Raw genomic sequence first — 24,746 nt, 5'->3', positions numbered from 1 at the left:
GGGATCAATCCAATAAGAGGATATAAACATTTATGGACCCAACATAGTAGCACCTAAATATATAAATTAAAAATTGATGGACAGGAATACAGTCAGAGTAGGAAACTTTAATACCCCATTGTCATCAATGGGTAGGTCTTCCAGACAAAAAATCAACAAGGAAACAGAGGCCTTAAATAACACATTAGACCAGATGAACTTAATTAAAATTTTTAGAGCAATTCACCCCAAAGCAGCAGAATATATATTCTTTTCAAGCACACATGTAACATTTTCCAGGATAGATCACATGTTAGACCACAAAACAAGTCTCAATAAATTTCAGAAGACTGAAATCATATCACGCATTTTCTCCAACCATAATAGTATAAAACTAGAAACCGATTACAAGAAGAAAACTGAAAAACACACAAAGACATGGAGGCTAAATAACATGTTACCAAACAAAGAATGGATTAACAATGAGATCAAGGAAGAAATCAAAAGATACCTTGAGACAAATGAAAATAAACACACGACAATCCAAAATCTATGGGACACAACTAGGCAGTCCTAAGAGAAAAATTCATAGCAATACAGGCCTACCTCAAGAAACAAGAAACAGCCCGGCCGGGCGTGGCTCAGCAGTTGAGCATCAACCTAGGATCCAGGCGATCGGGGTTCGATTTCCGGTCAGGGCACATGCCCGGGTTTCGGGCTTGATCAATGACTCTCTCATCATTGATGTTTCTCTCTCTCTCTCTCCCTCTCCTTTCCTCTCTCTGAAATCAATAAAGATATTAAAAAAAAGAAATAAGAAACAGCCCGGCCAGGTGTGGCTCAGTGGTTGAGCATTGACCTAGGATCCAGGCGATCAGGGTTCGATTCCCGGTCAGGGCATATGCCGGGGTTTCAGGCTCGATCCCCAGTCAGGAGCATGCAGGATGCAACCGAACAATGACTCTCTCATCACTGATGTTTCTCTCTCCCTCTCCCTCTCCTTTCCTCTCTCTGAAATCAATAAAGATATATTAAAAAAAAAAAAAAAAATTGTGCTAAAAAAAATAAATAAGAAACATTTCAAATAAATAATCTAACCTTACACCTAAAGAAACTAGAAAAACAACAAACAAAGCCTAAAGCGAGTAAAAGGAAGGAAATAGCTGCCAGTTGCATTAAGAACATCCCTCCTACTCAAGGAGTGAAGAGAAAGATTACTTAGAAGACCCAGTTCAGCAGTTGCCCAAGCCTCTATCTTGCAGAAATGGCATGCATATCTGCAACAGCACAGTGCTCTCTCCACAAGTCCCTTAGACAATGAGTTACATGCCATTCTGGGGCCAATGTATTACAAGACCACTTCAACCCCTACTGTAGAGCTCCCACAAGAGATATCCCCGTCAATGAAAGAAGGTACAGTCCCCATGCCCTAAAAAAGTATGGTATTTTAAAAGCACAGCTACATGCCCTTTTGCAATCCTCCACCTTGCGCAAGTGGGCCAAGGTCATTGCCAAGGCAGTTAGGAAAATAAATTCAGCCTATGCCCACATGAGGTTGTCTCCCTACCAATGCTTGGGAACTGTTACACGAGACGTTCCACTGACCACATCTGTTAGGAAGCTACAGCCTGATGCCTTAAAGCTAGAGCTGAAAAGGGGCCAACGTCCACTATATTCAGAGCTCCTTGAGGCATCGAACGAGGAGAGGGGACATTTGAATGAGCGTAGGCTGGCAACTTCCCCCAGGTTGGATACTTCTTTTGCCAGAGAGTGAGGAATGTCTGGCCAGCTAAAATGGTCCCCATTGATCCTGCTGGAATCTGAGGCTAGATGCTGTATATGACTACAACGGACAAAAGCCAACACTAAAGGGCACTGTAATTGGCTGCTTAGCATGGTCTTGTGTCACTGCGCTCAAATTGCAGATAATCCCGTTGGGCTACATGCCTGTTATGCACTGCCTGCCCAGAATCCACAGGCCACATTCATCTTGACTAATAAGGATGAAACTACTACTGCTGTCATGGTTTCAGAGAGGACCTCTCCCACCAAATGCCTACTAAATATTTGTCTCATTTCCCTTAATTTGCTCTTTCTGGAACCATTACTGGAATGTTGGGGCTGCCACTTAAGCAGAAATACACAACAACCTGACTGCTGAGCCTGTGGACTGCTGCCCACATCCAGCACCGAAGGAATACCTTGGGTGGTGCTCCCCTTCAGTATCTCCGGGAACAATGGGGCAGGCGACCTGTGAGAACCTGGGAAATTTGACTCCTAGGACCAGGGTTAATGGTCCCTCCTTTAATTTTGAACGTATTACAAGTCTAGTTAGACATCACACTAACTCTTCTATGATCCACTACTTATCACATTTGGGACGGATGGGTATGTGCTGAACACGGAAGACTGGTTGTGTTTGCTCTATTGGACGAACCACACCACACATGGGCATAGACGTATGTGGTGACTCCCACCCACTACTTGTCAAGTAATGCACAAGGTTTTAGACATTGATTGGACAGAAAGAGAAAACAAATCTTTAAAGTCAAGTGTCCCTTTGACCCCCAAAACAGGTGCCTGGATACGTGGCACACATATGGCCTTATCTCCCTTATGGATGGACTGGACTGGTCACTGTACATGGGGCATCCCTACCTTACCAAGAAAAACTTATAAGACTTTACCAGAAACCCTCCCCAAAACTTACCTGCTCTGAAGTCCCAGGAGACTTGTTGTCTGTCTTGGTGCGAATGCCCTGTTTCCATTGTCTCACCCCAGTACACTAGTATTAGTACGAAGCTAGAAATTCAAGCCTGGGCTAAGTTCACAGCAACTGCCTGAAATGGTTCTAGACAGAGCATTTTCTTGCTGAACCAAGAATGGCTTTACAAATTCTCACTGAAGCACAAGGAAGGAGCTGCGTACTCATTAAACAGGAATGTACTTACATCCTTTCTTATGAATCTAACATTACTGACCTAACTCATATGAAAAATGCTATCGATAAGGCTGATGAGATTTTCTTTGCTGACTCATTTAGTCACTTGCTTGTTTCTCCCAGGGGAATGGACTTTGGCTACTTTGGGGATCCTCTTATGCCGAGTAGGCTACTCCATTCCTGTTGCTGCTTATATTGCTGTTGTGGTATAAGCATGCAGGCCACCTCCCAACCTAGGGACTCTGGAAGACAGGCAAATAAAATTGTGAGGGCCACAAAGATGTCAGGGGTGGAGTGTATAGGTGTCAACGTGAACAAAAAAACTCCATCTCTGTGTCTCATTTCACTTCATTTTGTAAGTTTCATGCTGTGACCAATCTCACTGTCCTTAGCAAGCTTTCTATCAAAGCTTCCTAGGTGACAATTATCCATGTTCCTTAAAGTGCAGCCAGCCATAAATATTTTTGTTAGTAAGAGTGGAATGACATGACAACTAAGATAAATACCAAACTGTTAACACTACCAACTATAGACAATCATCTATAACAAAACCACCAGAAGGTACAGCTCCTGGTGCTACTGCATTCTTCATCCCTTTGTCTTGTCGTTGTTTTTTTTAATATATCTTTATTGATTTCAGAGAAAGGAAGGGAGAGGGAGAGATAGAAACATGAATAAAGAGTCATTGATTGGCTGCCTCCTGCACGCCCCCGACTGGGGATTGAGCCCACAATTTGGGCATGTGCCCTGACCAGGAATCCAACTGTGATCTTCTGGATCCTAGGCCAACGCTCAACAGCTGAGCCACGCCCGGCTGGGCTTGTCTACTATTTTTTAAAAAGTGCAGTGGTGCCTCGGTTTTCGAATGTAATCCGTTCCAGAAGACTGTTCGGGTTCTGAAACGTTAGAAAACCGAGGGATCCACAGCCGACAGCTGGGCCTCAGGATCTTGCCCTCAGCGGAAGCTGGGTGGCATGTTCAACTTTGGAGGCGTGTTCAAAAACCACAGCATTTCCTTCCCGGTTTATGGCATTTGTAACCCGAAATGTTTGTCAACAGAGATGTTTGAAAACCGAGGTACCACTGTACTGTAACAGGGGTCTGCTACAGACTGCTAGGTCCCCTTTCTGCTCCGATCCAATCTTCCCTTAAGTATATGACCCCATCATAAATCCTGTTACAATCTATAGAGTTGCCTGCTTCATTTGTAGGTCTTAAGGTACCTTCTTGTTACAGTGGCCATCACACCTTTGCCCCACCGTCACACAACCCTCGGCGCCCTGACCCCCATGCCATGCAGCATCCTAGCACAACCCTGGTGATAACAGAACCACTCAAGGATGAGAAGCAGCTTCCTGTCCTGGATAAACCGCGTTCCTCGTGCCTGATCATGACAGCATGTGTACGTTCATCAAGGTCCTCAGAAGCGCGTACAGCCTTCTTCCAGGTGTGAACAGACACAGCAGGGGCATGTGCCCACACTGATTTTGGAAGTGTGTGAAAGTGAGAAGGGTGAGGGTGGAGTCCCATGTGTGGTGAGTGCCTCTCAGGAGACATTTGGAACTGAAGTGCTGGGGTGAGACTAGAAAAAGGAAGCTAATCTAGAATTTTTTTAATCCTTACCAAGAAAAAAGGGATGTGACCAACTGAGGTTGAACAGTTCATCGAACCACAGATCATTTTCCTGCCTAGGAGCCTTAGGAAGTTTTTCTATTTCAAGCAAAAAAAATGGAGCTCAAAATGAGCACACGAAGCTTTATATTATTTAACTTAGGTTGTCATGTTTTCAGACTTCAACAGTTTACAAATAAAATGCTTTGCATTCTAAGTGTTGCCAATAAAATGGATCCTGAAGTTATTTGAATATACTTTCCCCAATAGGAATCTGCAATTTGAGCACTCAAGCAGACATCAAGTCTCCTCTCTAGGTTCACAGAATCAGCCAGTATTTTTAAAATTGAGAAATATTTGACATAGAAATTGGGTGAGTTTAAGGTGTACAGGTATTGATTGATACATTTATATGGCAGTATGATTGCCACTGTAGTGTAGCGAAACCTCTGACAGTGGGTGTTGGCAGGAGCCCAGGAAGCAGACTGGGCTGCAGGGACTCTGGGTGTAGAGTGCCCGTAGAGCTGGCTGGGGACACGCAACCCACAGCATATGGCGGGAAGTGACACAGCTTCCAAAGTCTGGGCATAACTCTGCCAACTGATGAAAGACACGAGCCCAGTGAGGGACTGGAGCATGTTGAGACATTGCTTCCAGAAAAGAGTCCACTGAGAGGCAGGGCTAAAGTGCAGGGCATGGGGTGACTTGCAGTCTCCAAAAAGGCAGGGTGGCCTCAGATGTGGGAAAGTCACCCCTTCCTGGGAGAGGCAGGAAGGATTCTCCTCTGGAGCCTCCAGAGGGAGCACAACCCTACAGAAACCTTAAAAGGAACTCCTACAACTCAATAATAACACCAAAATCCAACTTAAAAATGGGCAAAGCCCTAAGAGCTGGCTAATGGAGTAGTTGCAAATTGGGAGATTGGTGGTGCCTCTGAGCCCTCTCCCATGGCTGGACCTGACCCCACAACCTAGCTGTTGCCCCATTTAGTATGAACATCCAGACCCACAGAATTAGACAGGGACGGAGTAAAACCACTGCAAAACATGGGTAACAAACTGAACACCATATACTAATGCAGAATTGTGACAAAGATGAACCAAAACTTGAAAACAAGATAGTAAACAAGGTAACAGAAGATATCAACAACATAAAGCAAAACCAGTATTTCACAAAAATAAAGAGATAATATTAGATATTAAAACTAGAACAGTGTGAATGACAACTACTATAGATGGAAGAAGTAGCAGGATGGATGGAGCTGAAGGGTGATTAGTGAGGTGGAAGGTGAGATGAAAACAGAAAAGAGAGGTTAGCAAAATGGAAAACAGAAATAGAAGTGTTGACATCTGGATGATGAGAAGTCTCCCAATGACAGAGAAAAAGAGAAGAATAAATATAAATATAAGTATTCAAGGAGACAATGAGTAATGAATTTACCAATATTACAGAAAGATGAAAGACCTCCGAATAAAGGGCTGAAAGAGTGCCAAACAGGGAGGACAAGAAAACCCCCACACCGAGGCTCATTATAACAAGACAAAGAAATATGCAGAAAGCTCACAGAAAGAAAGAACAGACTGCCTACAACAGAGCACAACCAGATTGACATCAGACTTTCAACAGTATTAGTGGTTCAAGAAAATAAAATAGTGCTTTACAGTAGAGAAGGGAAATTTATGCTCACAAAGCCTTAGAACACAAAGTCCCATTATGAAAACAGCCTTGGAGGAAGTTCTCAAACACCAAGTGAGCCAGACCAAGGAGGTTACAACAAGGAATACAGGAATAAGGGAGCTTGGTAAACAAATCCAGAACCACACTAAAGAAAAGGTTGTGTGTGTGTGTGTGTGTGTGTGTGTGTGTGTGTGGTGTATATAACTCCAGATTTAAAAATCTAGACAATAAAAATAAATTAACTAATTAAGTAAAAATCTAGACAATATCCACTTGGTGGGGGAATTGACCAAAAAAAAAAAAAAATAGGAAGAGGAACTAAATAGACATTTTTCCAAAGAAGACATCCAAATGGCCAACAGGTACATGAAACGATGTTCAATATCACTAAACACCAGAGAAATATGCAAATCAACACCACAGTGAGTTATCACCTCACACCTGTTAGAATGACGACCATCAAGAAGACAGGATCTCACTTACATGTGGAACCTAATGAACAAAATGAACTGACCAACAAAACAATCCAGAGACACGAAACATGGAACAGACTGAGGGATCTCAGTGGGAAGGCTGGGGGCGGGAAGAGATTAACCAAAGAATTTACATGCATATATGCATAACCCATGGACACAGACAATAGTGTGGGGAAGGCCCAGGGGTAGGAGAATGGGGGTGCGGGGTACAGGGGCATTAATGAGGGGGAAAAGGGGACATCGGTAATACTCTCAACAATAAAAATAGATTTTTTTAAAAAGACTTAACTTACAGAAAGTCTATAATAAAAAAACACACAAACAAAAAAGAAGACAGATATGTCTTGGTGGGAATGTAAATGAGCAGCTATGGAAAACAGCGCAGAGGTTCCTCAAAAAATCAAAATAGAACTGCTACCATATAATCAAGCAACCCCACTTCTGGGTATATACCCAAAGAAAATGAAAAAAGCTATCAAAAAGATACCTGCACACACGGTTATTGTAGCATTACTCACGATAGCCAAGAAACGGGAACAACCTATATGTCCACTGATGAATGAAGAAAATGTGGGGTGTATGTGTATGATACATATATCAACATATTATCATATATACGGATATACATGCTCATTTTTAATTTAAATTTTCTACATATGAATATATATCATATATATTCATATATATTCACATATACATATATATATGAATATTATTGGGCCGTGAGAGAGAGGGAAATCCTGCAATTTGTGACAACATGGATGAGCCCTGAGGGCATTATGCTAAGTGAGATGAGTCAGAGAAAGACAAATAATGTATGGCATCACTTATATGTGGAATCTAAAAAGGCTAAACGAGTAAAAATAGGGGCTAGAGAGGGGGAGAATTGGGGAGATGTTTAAGGGTACACACTTGCAACTAGTAGATGAATAAGTCTTGGAGAGCTAACGCACAGCACAGTAATTATAGTCAACAGTACTTTATTATAAACTTCAAAGCTGCTAAGAGACAAGATCTTAATTGTACACACCACAGAAAACAAATAATAATTATGTGACGAGATGGAGGTGCTAGCTAACACTATGGTGGTAATCATACTGTAATATATCTATGAATCAAATCCACACACTGTACACCTTAAACTTGCATATTTACATGTCAATTATATCTCAGTTTTAAAAAAGAAAAGTAAATTTTCCCTTACCTACTAATTACCATTAGGAAATACTTCAGCCTCCCTCTCATTTTTAGTTGCTATGAGGATATAACCAACCATTAAGGACTAAACCATGTACAATGTGCTCACAACACATCCCCTCTCCTTCCTACCCTGTTCTCTTCCTTTCCCACTCTCCCTTATACCTTAGGTAACCCTACCAACCATTCAAGACCTGCTGACTGACCCGTGCAGCCATCCAAGAATCTCCAGAGACTTGGTGCTAAGCCACCTGAATTTTATTCACAAATCAAAAGGAATTCAAAAAGGTCAATTTGTTTAATTTTCCTAAATGACAACTCTATCCCAGGCCAGTGATACGGGCAACTTCAGGGCCTGTGATCCTTTTAGATTCAGAGCCAAGAGGAAACACCAATGGTCGGTCACTCCTGGAGCCACTGTAAGCAGTGGACGAGAGGTTTCCTGTCCCACATCTGTTTCACTCCTTGCCTACTGAAAAACGGCACTGCTGTTTGCTGACCTGTCAGCGCAGGAGAGGGCCTGACTGATCAAGGGATAATCCCAAGTGACTGATTCAGGAACGGCCATGTGACCCAATTTGGAACTATGAAGAGGTTGGTCAAGGTTTCTCTCCGACGCATGCAGCCAAATTCAGATTCCACCAGTGCTCTGCAAATGAAAAGATGCACGTAATCTCTTAAGAAGGGTTTTGAGGGAATAAACCATCTCAAGCTGGAGATATACAAGGAAGCAACCACTTCCTGTTACAGCTGCATCCTACAATCCAACCACAAAGATATAAAAGCCGCAGATAAAAACTAACACACAAAGGAGGGCACAGCCGAGAGACTTATGGAGAAACAAAGCCTAAACAATGCCCAGCCTACCTCCTGAATTCTGTTCTAAATGAATAATATTCCTCAGTATTACACTGGTACTGTTTCTATAATCAGAAAAATATATATACTTGAAATATTAGTAAGAAAAAAACAAAACAAATAAATACAGGCCATGCTGGATGAGAGCTTATCCCTGAAACACTAGACAATTCTCCCTACAGTCTTTTGCTGCATATTGGTACATAGCCTCCTTCTCATATTATGCAATATTTTTTATTAAAATTGAGTCTGTCTGCCCGGCCACTCTGGCTCGACTGGTTGAGCGTTGTCCTATGCACCAAAATGTCACAGGTTTGATTCCTGGTCAGTGTACATACCCTGGTTGCAGGCTTGATCTCCAGTAGGGGTGGGCAGGAGGCAGTCCATCAATGTTTCTCTCTCCCTCTCCCTTCCTTTCTCTCTAAAAAATCAATAAAAATATTTTTTTAAAAAATTGTTTGAGTCTGTGTTCTTTAGAAAATGCTCAGGTACTCTAATCACAAGAAGGGTATAATCAGGATCAGAAACATAGACTGGACAGGGGATTAAGGGAGGGGAGACTGCCAAGTTTCGGAGCCTTTCCAACTTCCCTCCACCAAGCTGTTTTTAAAAAATCAATTATCATCGCAGTAATACAATGAACAGTTTTAAAGTCCTGATAGCCTGGCCAGCGTGGCTCAGCGGTTGAGCATCGACCTAGAATCCAGGAGATCGCGGTTCAATTCCTGGTCAGGGCACATGCCCAGGTTGCGGGCTCGATCCCCAGCGTGGGGCGTGCAGGAGGCAGCCAATCAATGACTCATCATTGATGTTTCTCTCTCTCTCTCTCTCCCCTTTCCCTTCCTCTCTCTGAAATCAATAAAGATGTATTTTTTTTTTAAAAAAAGTCATGACAATATTCTCATCCTGGACAAGGTGATCTCTTCAGACAAGGGAAAATGTGTCACCACACTCCACTAAGAGAATTGTTTATTATTTTTGGTATCAGAATTGTCTTAATAAAGCCAACCCCTTCTCCATTATTGCTCAGTTTGTACAGAAAATTAGAGCTGATAATGTTAGTTGACATGCAGCCCAGAAGTTTCCAAGAACTAACGTAGGACTATTAGGGGAATTTGATAACATTCCTTCCGCCTCTAACATTAATGATATGAAACTCTGACCTACCCTCTCAAGTTTTTCTTTCTCCCTTTTCCTACCGTTTTACCTTCCCTAGATCTACACAACTATCTTGTTTTCTACTCTTATACCACGGCTGTTGAATGTGGTAAAAGGAAAACACACACTCGAAGAACCGATGAAGGCGAGTTCCATGCACACTTACGGTCTCGAAATGTATTGCCCCTGTCATCCTGGAGGGTCAGCTCCATTTCCCAGCCCCTTTCTTTCAAGCCCTGTACACAAACCTCCTGGGCTCCAGCCTCCTTCCACCTTCTACCTCCTCTACAGGAAAGAACTCCCTCAATGTCCTACCCTCCAGTAGCAAATGTATCTACACTGCCAACCATCACACCATCTTTCCTTCTTAGGTCAGAGGAAGGAGCATGACTCCTCCTCTGTACTAAATAATAAAATAACAACACTCACGATGCACCCTTCACCCTACATACAGTTGCATGATCCATTTGTGCTCTAGATCCCACCCTCTCCTCCTCCCCTTGGTCCACTAATTCTTCACCTCTCCAGCTTCTCTGTTATCTCCTTCCCCTCAAAATCAAGTCCCTCAGACTTCCACTTCCAGCCAAGATAGAGAAACAGTGACATTTACCTCTCCACCTGAAACAACTTTTTTTAAAGAACCAAAATATATTCAACGATGGTTTTCCAGACACTGCACATACGATAACAAAAGACAATGATGCCTGAAAGGAAAGAAGCAGGTGGTAACTGTAACTGCCCTTTGCCTACAGCCTTGAGAGCATTTCCAAGCTGCCGCATAGGCAGGCGAGCCCAGGTGCAGCCTGGTGAGCTACTTCAGTTGAGGCGATGGAGCTGAGCGTCTTAAAAGACCAAGCTGATCAGAACCCACAGGCAGCACACAGGAGGAGAGGGCTGCAGAGAGAGCGCTCCGGAGGTCTCCAGAGCGTCCCACCCGAGCACTCAGGGGAGTACTTGGGCCGCAGCCCAAGCTCGGCTGCCTGCCGCCACAAAAACACAAATGTGTGAGACAGATGCTGGTAACGAAGGAAGTGGTTTTATTCAAGTGCCAGTCACCTGAGGAGATGCGGACTCCTGTCACAAAGCCTATCTCAACATCTCAGTGCAGGCAGAGGTTTTTATAAGGAGGGAGAGGCAAAGCAGAACAAAAAGATCAAGGGGAGGGTGTGGAAAAGTTCTCTACGTGCAGACCAGCACAGTCCATTCCAATAAGGACCTCGAAACTGGTCAAGTGATGGTCTAAGTGCGTGTCCTCCTGGTCTTTGTCATGCTGGTTCAACGTGTGAAGGTCAGCAAATCTCCTGGAACTTGGATGTCTGAAGGTCGGAGTCTGCAGCTTCAGTAAGTTAGTTTCTAGGATTCTTATACAAACATGCTGTTTATCTACAAGCTACATTTTAGTCAGAGAGCATTTACAGAAACAATGTCAAAAGAACGGTGGGGTGGGTTACAATTCCCTCTGTTACATAATGAAACTACTAGAAGCTGGGGAAAGGCCACCTGAGAGCCTGAAAGAGAACAGTAACCTGAGCTCCCACGGGGCTGGGATGTTTGGGGGACACAAACATTCAGTCCACAGCAAAACCCAATAAACAAAGAAATACCATAAGTAAGTTAGACCTATAAGTTGTGAGCTACCACAAGCCAACAAAATTAAAAGGACAGCACCATTTTATATAGAAACTACTCCAAACATTTTGGTGATGTAGGGGTTCATGCAGGGGGTGGCAGATGTAGGGGGACGGGAATCCCAAGTACCTTCTTAGTGCCAGGCACTAGTCAGGATTCAGTAAGACAAGGGCCATGCCCGTTACTGCCATACAGTAATCTTCAAAACAGACTCATCACCAACTACCTCCCTGAAATACTCCTTTAGCTTTTTGCCAGGAGTCAGCTAAAAGGGCGCCTCCTTGAAAAGGCATTCATTCCTTCATCACCCTTAAGCTACTCCGGAGTAGTAGCCCGCTTTCCTTTCTTTATATACTACTTTTCACAATTTCTAATTATCCTTTATTACCATATGATTATTATTACTTAGTACTATTATTTTCTCACATGCATTATGTAGAATATGAGCTCCATAAATGAAGAAATCATGTCTGTTGTCTTCACCACTGTACCCTTGGTGACTAGCAGTTTATAACCATTGTAGGCTATCAAATAATTAATATAACCAAGAACTGACACCAGGATGAGTTTCCTGATGATCGACATTTCCCAAGGTTGTTAGCCCCAAATCCTGCAATTTGGTTCCCTTAGTTATGAAAGAGCATACTGAGCACTCACCTCTACCTGAGTAACATTCACGATCAGCACCACTACCATCAACACTGCAAGCAGACAGCAGAAAAGACGCAGCTGAAAGAAACTGAACCACATTATCTGGCTGTGTCTTGATCACCCATGGCTGACGCCATGCTACCTTCATGCCTCAAAACTCCATGTCTTTGTTTTTCTGAGCTGCAGATGAGCTTTCAGTTTCACGTGTTTCTTTTCTGCTAGCATCCTTAAGAGTTCTTAGGATAATGGAGAAGCTGGGATTGATCTAAGCAGCACATTTTTCTTCAAAGGACTCCTGCAAAGAGAGATCAGAAAACACATCACCAACTGTAACAGCCTGGGACGGGGTAAGAGGAAGGATACATTTCCTCTTCTTTAACCTCACTGAAGGCCCAAAGTCACACGGAGAAAGCAAACAGCCAGAGCAAAGTAACATCTATTCCACATCCAAACAATTTATTGAAATCCAACCCCAGCCCTACTATCTATTTAGGTTTTAACTTCTAAGAGAGCAAAGAAGAATGTTTTTAAACTCTTAGAAATGGCAAAGTTAAAGTAACTTAATTTTCTACAGAAGTCTAAGTAAACAAAATCACTTCAATTCCATTATAGTTCAAGTTATATAACATTGCAGTAATTATATTTAAAGAGGAAACATTGTGGTTTTAGGCAGGGTTCTGGAATACTGTGCAAACCATCCTGACATACTCTGAAAAACAAAGAGTGCTTTCCCTCTGTATGGCAGAAGTCAGGAAACACCCTTTGGGTCTCCAGCTCCCCCAACACATATGTGATCCCGATGCTCCCTCAGCTGGGTAACAAGGCACAGGAGGAAAGACACCTGCTCTGAAGATGTAGGAGAGAAAAGCAAAGCTCGAGGAGAGAGTAACAGGAAACCCAACTCCTTCCTCATATCCGCTACAGGCAGAGGACTTCAGAGTCTGCTGCTCCTGTTCCCCCATGTAATGAATGCAAAATGTTCTCCCCAGCCGCTATTTTGATATAGGTAAGCAGAGAAAGTGCTAGCATTTTATTCCCGGCGAGGCTTTCCACGGAGGGAGGGAGGAAAAGCTGAAGATTCAGGGTACAGATCTCGGAACACCTCAGCTTTGTGTTGGGGCTGTAAGCTCCCTATTCCCTCGCTCATCTACTCCCCCTGCCTAATTCATTCCCATGCCACAAGGACCATGACAACCCTTCGTCACCCCCGCTTCATAAAGGAGACAAGGCTAAGCCACTGCAACGAACTCTCCATCCTCAAAATTCCCACAGACCTTACTATTCTCACTTCTCAGCTGATCTCTGTAATTGTATTTCTTGTTTCCCCAATTAGACTACACCATCTATGGCTATATTTTTTTAAAAAAGAAACAAAAACCATACATCATAAAAAAACGTTAATGATAATCTATCATACGTCTTGCCTCTCAAAGTACTTAGTTCTTTGCATGATATAAGCTGATTCAACATTCCACACAACAAATAATTAGGGAGGCCTACTCTGTACCGCACACTGCACTAAGTGCCAGAAATTCCCCTGGAAAAGCTTATACTTGTATTAGGCCAGAGGCGGTTCCCCTCCTAAATTAAAGAGGAATAAATCCACCCCTCTGCCCACTTCCACAGAGATGCCAGCTACTGTGAAAGGCTGCACTTAACCATTTCCTGACCCCCAACACTGCCCATTCCAACACCCAGGCACCCACCCACCCCAAAGTGCCTCTAAATTCTGGAAAGGAAATGGCCATGAAACAGAGGAATAAACTGTTACCAGGGCTCAAACTGCTCCTCTGCAGAAATCCCTCTCAAGGAGTTGGCCATAAGAATCAGGTTTCCCTGACGGCCAGAGAGGGAGGCGCCCAGAGATGAGACCCCACAGGAGTCAGCTGCACGTGACAGGCATGGCCTACGTGCTGCAGGAACACCATCAGTTTAGAGAATGTGAGCGAGGTTCGAGGTTCGGCGCCAGCCGGCAGCAGCACAGCAGTGCTCAGTGGTGCAGAAGAATGGCAGGGGCCGCAGGCTCCAGAGCTAAAGGAACTGCAGAGAAACAGGCAGAAATGCAAATATGCAAAAAGCCCTCTGCGGCCAGAGACTTCTACTGAACATCGTTGTGGAGGATCATGTCAGGAAAAGACCTCACTTCCTGCTACGAGCACGCAGAGCATGAAGACAGGAGAGACCGTTTGTATATCTAACTAAATGTAGCCTGAGGAACACCAAACAGACCTCTCTTTGAACACACATGTACTAAAATGTTGCCAGTTGTCACACTTGGGCAGTTTTCACTTTTCTCCTTCACCTTTTATTTTATGTCCTAATTTTTCACCAGAAAATAAATATCACAAATATTAAGAATACAAACATCACATGATCTCATTTATATGTGGAATCTAAAGAACTTAATAAACTGATGAACAGAATAGATTCAATGACATGGAAGCACAGATCAGGCTGATGAATGTCAGAGGGAGGGAGGAGGGCGGGTGGGTGGAGGGGGAGAGAGTAACAAAGAATTTATATGCATATATGCGCAACCCAAGGACACGGACAATGGTGGGGAGAGGGACTGGGGAGGGGGAGGGGACGGGGTGGAAAGGGTCACTGGGGAGAAAAAGGGACATCTGTAATATTTTAAACAAAAATAAAATTTTAAAAGAAGAAAAAAAAGAATAAAGCTAATTTCTAAAAGTAATAGCTAAAGATAAGACAGAAGGAAAAACAAGGCATTAAATACAATATGGGAAAACAATTCAATTTAAAATGAAAGACTTAAAACAAAGGCTAGAATAAGAGACAAAGAAGGACATCACATAATGATAAAGGGATCAACCCAGCAAGTGGCTACAACCCTTGTAAACCTTTATGCACCCAACATAGGAGCATCTAAATATATAAAGCAAATCTTGATGGACATAAAGAAACAGATCGACAGTAGCACAGTCATAGTAGGAAACTTTAACACCCCACTGACATCAATGGATATATCTTCCAGAGAGAAAACAAAAAAGGAAACACCAGCCTTAAGTTATACACTAGACCAGATTAATCTAATTGACGTATTCAGAGCATTTCACCCCAAAGCAGCCGAGTACACGTTCTTTTCAAGTGCACATGGAACATTTTCTAGGATAGACCACATGTTAGGACACAAAACTAATCTCAAGAAATTTAAGAAAACTGAAATCATATCAAGCATTGTCTCTGACCGCAATAGTATGAAACCAGAAATCAATTACAAGAAAAAAAACCTGAAAAAAACACACACAAACATATGGAGGCTAAATAACATGTTACTAGCTCAACTGGATTTTGCTCAGTGGTTAGAGTGTCAGCCAGGGACTGAAGGGTCTTGGGTTCGATTCCAGTCAAGGGCACGTATCTTGGTTGCATGCTTGATCACTGCCCCCCCCCCCCCCCCCCGTCAGGGTGTGTGCAGCAGGCGACCAATTGCTGTGTCTCTCTCACATCAATCAATCTCTTTCTCTCTCTCTCCCTTCCACTCTCTGAAAAAGCAATGGAAAAAAATATCCCTGGGGGAGGATTAAAAAACAAAAAAGCCACCTAAATAACATGTTACTAAACAATCAATGGGTTAACAATGAGACCAAGGAAGACATTAAAAGATACCTTGAGACAAATGAAAATGAAAACACAACAATCCAAAATCTATGGGACACAGTGAAAAAAGTCCTAAGAGGGAAATTCATAGCAATACAGGCCTACCTCAAGAAACAAGAAAATTCTCCAATAAACAATCTAACCTTACACCTAAGGAACCAGATAAAGACACTACAAAGAAAGAAAATTATAGGCCAATATTCCCAATGAACACATGCAAATATCCTCAACAAAATTTGAGCATCTAAATATATACACTAAAAAGATCACACACCACAATCAAGTGGGATTTATTCCTGGGATGCAAAGTTGGTACAATATCCGTAAATCAATTAACGTGATACCGCACATAAACAAAATGAAGAATAAAAATCATATGATCATATCAATAGATGCAGAAAAGGCATTTTAAAAAGCCCAGCACCCATTTATGATAAAAACTCTCAGCAAAGTGGGAATAGAGGGAACATACCTCAACATAATAAAGGCCATATATGACATACCTACAGCCAACATCATATTCAATGGGCAAAAACTAAAAGTACTACCCTTAAGGTCAGGAATAAGCACTGGCCAGTGTGGCTCAGTTGTTTGGGCACTGTCCCCTGCATCAAAAGGTTGCTGATTGGATTCCCAGTCAAGGCACATGCCCAGGTTGAGTGCAGGAGGCAGTCGATTGATGTTCCACTCCTTCTCTCCCTCTCCCTTCCTCTCTCTTTAAAAATCAATTAAGCCCAGCTGAGAGTGGCTCAGCGGTTGAGCATGGACCTAGGATCCAGGAGATAAAGGTTCAATTCCCTGTCAGGGCACATGCCCGGGTTGCAGGCTCGATCCCCAGTCGGGGCATGCAGGGGGTAGCCGATCAATGACTCTCTCATCATTGATGTTTCTATCTCTCTCTCTCCCTCTCCCTTCCTCTCTCTCAAATCAATAAGATATTTTTTTTTAATAATAAAAATCAAGTAAAAATCTTAAAAAAAAAAAAAGATCAGGAACAGGCAGGGGCAGGGATGTCCACTTTCACCACTCTTATTCAACATAGTACTGGAAGTCCTAACCACAGCAATCAGACAAGAAGAAGAAATAAAAGGCCTCCAAACTGGAAAGAAAAAAGTAAAACTGTCATTTGCAGATGACATGATACTGTATAGAGAACCCTAAATATCCCATCAAAAAACTGCTGGAACTTATCAGTGAATTCAGTTAACTTAAGTAGGATACAAAAATAAATGTTCAGAAGTCAGTTGCATTTTTATACACAAATAGTGAACTATCAGAAAGAGAAACTTAAAAAAAAAAATTCCCATTTACAATTGCATCAGAAAATAAAATTACCAGGAGTAACTTAATGAAGGAGGTAAATGACCTGTATTCAAAAAATTATACGACACTAAAGAAGATACAAATAAATGGAAGCACATACCGTGTTCATGGATAAAAAAATTAACATCATTAAAATGTCCGCCCCACCCAAAGCAACCTACAGATTCAACACAATTCCTATCAAAATACCAATGGCGTTTTTCACAGAACTAGAACAAATAATCCAAAAATTTATATGGAACCACAAAAGATCATAAATAGCCACAGCAATCTTGAGAAAGAACAAAGTTGGAGGTATCATGCTATCTGATATCAAACTATACCACAGAGCTACAGTAATTAAAACAGTATGGTGCCGGCATAAAAACAGACACACAGATCAATGGAATATAATTGAGAGCTCAGAAATAAACCCAGGCCTTTATGGTCAATAAATATATGACAAAGGAGGCAAAAACATACAATGGGATAAAGATAGTTGGGCAGATAAATACATGCCAAAAAATGAAACTAGACCACCTTCATACTATATCCAAAAATAAGCTCAAAATGAATTAAAGACTCAAAACCATAAAACTAGAAAAAAACATAGGCAGTAAAATCTTGAACATTTCTCTTAGCAATCTTTTTTCTGACATATCTTCTCAGGCAAGGGAAACAAAAGAAAAAAACAAATGGGACATCAAACTAAAAAGTTTTACACAGCAAAGAAAACTATAAACAAAAAGAAAAGACAACCTACTGAATGGAATAAGATATTTGCGAATGATGCACGTGATAAGGGATTAATATCCAAAATTTATAAAGAACTCATACAACTCAACACCAAAAAACCAACAATCAAATTTTAAAAATGGGCAAAGTACCTGAATACATACTTCTCCAAAAAGGACATACAGATGGCCAACAGACGTATTAAAAAGATGCTCAATGTCACTAATCATCAGAGAAATGCAAATTAAAACCAGAATGATATATCACCTCACACCTCAGAATGGCTACCATCAATAAATTAACAAACAAGTGTTGACAAGGATATAGAGAAAAGGGAACCCTCCTGCACTGTTAGTAGGAATGCAGACTGGTGCAGCAACTATGGAAAACAGTAAGAAAGGTAATAAAAAAATTTTAAATGAAACTGCCTTATGACCCAGCAATTTCACTTGAGTATATAGCTGAAGAAACCCAAAACACTAAGTTGAAAGAATATATGCACCCCTATGTTCATTGCAGCATTATTAACAAAAGCCAAGATATGGAAGCAACCCAAGTGCCCATCAACAGACAAGCGGATAAAAAAGTTGTGGTACAATAGAATATTACTCAGCCATAAAAAAATGCAATCTTACCATTTGCTTTAACATGGATGGACCTAGAGGGTATTATGTTCAGTGAAATAAGTCAGACAAAGACAAAAACTATATGATTTCACTTATAGATGGAATCTAGAGAACAAAATTAACAAACAAACAAAAGAGAAACAGACTCATGGATACAGAGAACTGATGGTTGCCAGAGGGAAAGGGGTTTGGGGTAGTGAGTGAAAAAGGTGAATAGATTAAGAAGTACAAATTAGTAGTCACAAAACAGTCACGGGATTGTAGAATGCAGCATTGGAAATATAGTCAATAATATTGCAATGACTATGTATGGTGCTAGATGGGTACTAGAAATATCAAGGAAACACTTTTTTTTTTGGTGTTTTTTTTAATCCTTACCCGAGGATATTTTTTCCATTGCTTCTCAGAGAGAGTGGGAGGGGGGAGAGAGAGAAAGAGAAACATCGATGTGAGAGAGACACATCGATTGGTTGCCTCCCGCATATGCCCCAACTGGGGTCAGGGATCAAGTATGCAACTAAAGTATGTACCCTTGGCCCGAATCAAACCTGGGACTTTGATGCTCTAGCCACTGAGCAAAACTGCCTGGGGCAGCACTTTGTAAAGTATATGATTATTTAACCAGTATGCTGTACACCTGAAAATAACACAAAATAATACTGAATGTAAACTGTAATTGAAAAATAAAATTTGTTAAGTAATTAAATTAAAAGATTGAAAGTGAAAGAAAAAATATGTAACAGGTTTCTGTGATTTTCTTATAAATGTTAAAAGTAGGCATTATAACAAAATAAGCTATTTGCAAAGAGAACAGAAAAATACCCTTTAGTATCTCAAACTGCCTTAGAATTGAGTAAGAGCAAGAGTGCTAGATGGGAATGACTGTAGAAAGAAGTTTCCTAGATCAACCCAAAAAATAAAAATATATAATAAATATACTTTATCTTTATTGGAAATTTCCAGTTCCCAAGAAAAGATGCTTATTAGAACGAAGAAATTAAAGTTTACATCTAACTTTCTTTCCAGTGTGAAGTCCTGACCTCAAGCAATCAGGACAGCAGCTCTTATTTGCCACATTGGAAGCACGTTCATGTTTTTTTCATTTTTATACCATTCTTCTTGCTGCAACAGAAATAAGTACATGATGTACAGGTTAATGTACTGAAATGAAGTCAAGGAAAACATACTTGAAATCAAGAGTACCATTTTAAAGCAGAGATGTACAGAGACTTCAGTACAACATAGTGAGAGGAGTGGAGATAGGAATATTTCCTTTCCTACCAATAAAACACAGTATCTGGCTATTTATATACATAAACATGGCAAATCACTTTCAGATATGAGCTGAAGGTCAAAACTTTATATACATGAAGGAAATGTAAACCAAAGGTAAAAGCTCCGTGTATTCTTTTTGTTTTTCTTTCTTTTTTTTTCCTCTTTGTTAATCCTCACCTGAGGATATTTTTCCCATTGAATTTTATTTATTTTTTGTTTTGTTTGTTTTTATTTTTGTTTAAAATATTACAGATGTCCCTTTTTCTCTCCAATGACCTGTTCCACCCCGTCCCATCCCCCTCCCCAGTCCCTCTCCCCACCATTGTCCGCGTCCTTGGGTTGTGCATATATGCATATAAATTCTTTGGATACTCTCTCCCCCTCCACCCACCCGACCTCCTCCATCCCCCTGACATTCGTCAGTCTCATCTATGCTTCCATGTCATTGAATTATTCTGTTCATCAGTTTATTAAGTTCTTTAGATTCTTAAAGACAGAGGAAGGGAGGGTGGAGAGAAAGAAAGAAACATCTATGTGAGTGCGAGAGATGCATCAATTGGTCACCTCCTGCACAGGACGAATCTGCAACCCAGGTAGTGCCCTTGACTGGGAATCAAACCCAGGAACACTTCGGTGCATGGGCCAGCACTCTACCACTTAGCCACACTGGCCAGGGTCATGTGCTATTTTTCTTAAAGAGTAGAACAATTACGTAGTTCAAAGATTCACCCTACCAGAAAACAAGGGGCATCAAGACAAATCTAAAAGTTATGATTACCCCATGAGGAATCTAAATTTGACCAGTCCTGCTTTCAAATCTTTCTGAAGTGTCTGTTCACTGCTTACTCATGCTTCATATTTATGTGCAAAAGACAAGCAGAAAGTAAAAAGCATGATCTGCTTTGCCAAATTTTGATTAAGACTACTTACCAGCCAATCTAACTTCTTTATGGCCTGTGGCAACAACCCTAGACTGCCATTAGGTACCTGACTTCCTAATCATTACCTCACGAGAGAATTATAAAGTGATTGCTTACATCACTTGGAATGGAATTACAATTGTCAATAGCACAAATAAGATACTTGAGTGCAGTACTAAACAGAAAATTAGGCAGCAACCCCATCCTCTGGGAAGCTAATGTTCTTATATAACCATTCCACAAAGAATATTTTAGAGGACAACCATACATCCAGTTTCTGGGGCAGTCCCCATCCTAAGCACTATGACCTGTAATTGTACTTATCAGAGCAAGTGTCTGCAATTTTAATTCAGAATACATGGACCCCTACATAAAAGACAAAAAGCACAGATTTACATGAAACAAACCCAAACTTAATGTTTATACCTAAACTTTTCAAAGAACAACTGTATTTTTCACAAGGTACTGAGTAAAACCTTGAAACTTAAAAGGGCAGGGTCTAAAGAGAAAAACAGAGACACATCCAAGACCATGACAATGATGGGTCAACCAAAGAAGGTCAATCCTCGGACAGAGATGAAGCAGAGACAGAGGTCTGCAGGACTTGTTCTCCCAGACCCCATTTCTCCTTCACCCACCCCCACTCCACAGGCGAAAGGTCCCCATGCCTTCATGGGGGGGGCGGGTTGGTAGAGAAGTGAAGTAAACGAATCAGTTAAATAAGTCAGGGAGCAGCAACTGCTATAAAGAAAAATCAGGGCATGTTGATAGACAATGGTCTTCAACCTTGCATGCACATTTATATAATGTTGGAAGCTTTTAAAAATACCAATGCCCGGAGTACACCAGACCAAATGTACCAGACACAATCTGTGGGAGTTGGGCCAAGAAACAGCTTTTTATAAAGGTCTGGAGATAATTATCATGTGCAGCCAGAGAGCAGAACCACTAGGGTGGCCAGGGAGTGTTATCTGTATCAGTTGGTCAGGGATGGCCTTTCTGAAATGTCTGAATTGTAACTTCCATTGCATGGTCGGGACACCCCAATTCCGAGGCACAGGGGACAGCCAACTCGACTTTAGTGATCTATCCCTACGTTTCCTTTATCAGTAACAAATAACAGCACTTTATCAGGCCCAGAGAGACTGTGAGGATAACAGACAGAGAGAGAAGATACTCAACAAAGGCAAGCAGAACCCAACACCACGGAAGAATAGTGTGCACGGCCTCCACTGTAATCAGACAGCTGATCGGAGCAGGCAGTCCCGCCAGCTTCAAGCACACCCAGATGTTCCAAATGATAATTAACCACCGTGAGGAGGGGGCAGGCCCATCAGAGCAGTGGGACTTTATCTTTAGGAAATGTGTTAACCATCTTCCTTTAGAGTAAATAACGAAAAGCAAGGAAAAGTTTACAAACAGGCAGTTACACGCAATGTTTTTAATAAACCCTGCCTGAGACTCCCTTACCACTCTCGTGGCCTTCGATCAAGCAGATACGGGCAGCAGGCCACGGTCCCCGCGTCGCACCTTGTCTGGTCACACTCGTTTCTTCCCGTCTGACAAGAATCTGATGTCAGTAAGGCCAGAGGAGTCCAAAGCGCTGGGGGCCAGCGCAGCGATGGGGGGCGGGGGCGGGGTGTCTGTAAGCAAGCGGCCGTCCCGAGGTCTGGCTGCGCCCCGCAGCTCCGAAAGCTGCACGAGCCCGCGCTGCAGCAAGTCCAGAAAACCGAGGGTGGAGACGCTCCCGCCCTGCCCCGGCCCCTCCCAACGGGACCGCCCCGGCTCGAGCTCCAGGCCGCGCTGCGGCAAACGCGGGGCTCCGACCCCGTCCCAGCCGCGGGCCGAGCCCGTCCTTCCAGGCTCCGCGCCGCAGCCGTGGCCCCGCGGCTGCACCTCCTCGGCGCCGGGCCGGGCCGGGAACCGAGCCCGCGCGCGCTGGGAAGAGCCCTGGAAGCGCCGAGGCCCGCGCGAGCAGCTGCGCGATGGGTCGCCCGAGCCGGCGGAGGCTCGGCCGGGTGTGCGCACCCAACCCGCAGGTCCGCACTCACCTCCAGGTCCCGCAGGCCGCCCCGCGCTCCCCGGAAGCTGAGGACACTGATGTTCAAGACAGTCGCTGCTATTTCAGGCCGCCGGGACCCCCGCTTCGTGACCACGCTACGTCGGCCCACCCCCGACCCGGGGCTCCGATTGGCCGAGCTTCGGGAGGGGCGGGCCCAGGATGCTGACTGACAGGGCCGGCGCCCAGCGGGGGCAGCCCGGCCCGGAGCGGGGGGCGGAGCTGGCGCGCCCAGCGGTCCGCGCCATCCGCCCGCATCCCGGCTCCTGCGCCTCCTGGGTGCCCTGCCGCTGTCGCCCTGCGGACTGAACGCTGGGCCTGCTCGGACCGGCTGCTCGCCACCTTCTGACAGGCAGGGTTTCCCCAGGGAGCATCCATTTCAAGTCTTTTCTTGAAAAGCGACCAACCGGAGATGCCCCTACTTGTGCCTCCGCGAGTAGGGAATGTATTGTTCCCTGTGTCAGAGAGACACGATTTGACAAGCACCATCGGGGGACAAGTGGTCCTTGAATCTTTACTTGATTCTTAATATTCTAGAAGAGTAAAAGCTAGGAAAATCCCCGGACAAGTGGAATAGGGAAACACAGGCAGATTGTTAAACAGCAGTTTGCAGCCACCTAGTAAATTCTAACTTCCCTAAACTAAGGACACTTGAGAGTAAATGGTTTGTTAGATGGGCCAGGTACAGAAGCTCACCAGGGCAGGAAGCCCCAGACGCCTAGCAAGGGGCAGGAGTGGGCAAACAAGAACCTCACCCCCAGGTTAACTTTTCCTCCCCTAGCATATTGCTGGTTTTTCAGTTTGGACCCCTGACTTTTCACATAGCTAGTCATGCAGTTTAGAGCCCCCCTGCCTTGTCCTTGGTAAAGATTACATCTCAGTTTTATTTCAGCCTCAGGCCCAAAAAAGCAGCAAAACCAGACAAGTGACACCTTGGCTGCCTTAGGACAAGCTGCAGTGACTAATGACCCCCTGCCCTGGCACCAGCCAATCAGTGGAGACCACGACTCCGAAAGAGCACATCTGGAAAGCTGATGAATATTCTATTGAGACATTCCCCTAAGACCTTCCCTAAGATTTCCACCTGCAAGAAAGAGATAAATACACTCAGGACAAAGGACCCAGTGAGCACTTCACCCCCCAGGGGAGCACACCTGTGCCATCTCCTTCCCCCTTCTTCCCTCCAAGGGGACCCCAGGAGACTTGCAACCAGGGGAGCAATGGGCAGTCGCAGCTTGTCCTGGGCTTGCCCCCTGAAACTGTCTGCAAGGCCCCCTTCTCTCCCTCTGGTTCCTCAGTGAGCCAGGGTAGCCAGCCTAGGTGCTCCTGTTACTTCTATGCACCTTCCTTGTTTCACTGTCCTAAGTATATTTTGGTATATTTTTTCTGCAGCCAATAAATTCGTACTTACTTGGCTACACTTTGTCTCTTGAGTGAAATCTTTCCTTCAAGAAGACAAGCACGGAGGTCTCCTGTCTCCCAGGAACGTTACTAGTCCACTTATTCTTCTCTTTGTCCTTGAATAAGCCCTGTTCCTTTTACTCTCTGCGTACAAGATGTGGGGCTTCCAGCAAACCGTCTGAACATCCCTCACCTTGCCCCCCAATTCTGGACTAGCCTATTTTGGACATTCTTCTAACCAGTAAAATATCCCTAGCAGCCTTGTGAAATTTAGGAACTGACACACGTCCTTAGAAGACAGAGGGATCACTCTGCTGCGAGAGAACAGTGGAGGTAACCAAATTTATCCAAGCAAAACCCAGGCTCTGGAAGTATACCTGCCCCCAGGTTATTACCTCAAGGCTGAAGAAGAGGAATTCATATAAGCTACAGCTAACATTAATTATTTTTACATGTATTGACCACAATGGACTCTACGTGTTTATTTAGATGATTTTGTGGCAGGACTACATGCATGAATGACCAGCCTCATGAATGGAACAAAAGGAGGTTCTGTACTTGGGCAGCCTCTTCTGGAGAAAGCATTTCATTCTCCTCATTCCTCCAGGAAATTCAGCCTTCCAGAGCCTT

The 24,746-nt window shown here is 43.2% G+C and overlaps 1 protein-coding gene across 4 annotated transcripts in view; it reads right to left on the bottom strand.

Moving 5' to 3' along the window:
* The window catches only part of NXPE3 (neurexophilin and PC-esterase domain family member 3), a 42,746-nt gene extending 19,944 nt beyond the window's left edge, over window positions 1-22,802 (bottom strand). The window contains exons 1-3 of one of the 4 annotated variants that reach the window (XM_087818134.1): window positions 22,708-22,725; window positions 22,127-22,215; window positions 12,184-12,472 (exon numbers count right to left, since the gene is read on the bottom strand). In XM_087818134.1, coding sequence (XP_087674260.1) covers window positions 12,184-12,276 — 93 coding nt within the window. In that variant the 5' untranslated portion in view covers window positions 12,277-12,472; window positions 22,127-22,215; window positions 22,708-22,725. Of the gene's footprint in view, window positions 1-12,183; window positions 13,134-22,126; window positions 22,280-22,707 lie in introns of those variants that run through there. The other 3 variants (XM_087818133.1, XM_016209428.2, XM_016209430.2) reach the window with 3 other exon arrangements.
* Between the last annotated feature and the right edge of the window lie 1,944 nt (window positions 22,803-24,746).

The sequence above is a fragment of the Miniopterus natalensis genome, chromosome 6, assembly GCF_054644295.1.
Source record: "Miniopterus natalensis isolate mMinNat1 chromosome 6, mMinNat1.hap1, whole genome shotgun sequence".
NCBI lineage: Eukaryota > Metazoa > Chordata > Mammalia > Chiroptera > Miniopteridae > Miniopterus > Miniopterus natalensis.
Note: the sequence above shows the minus strand (reverse complement) of the source record. Positions and strands in the feature narration are given on the sequence as shown.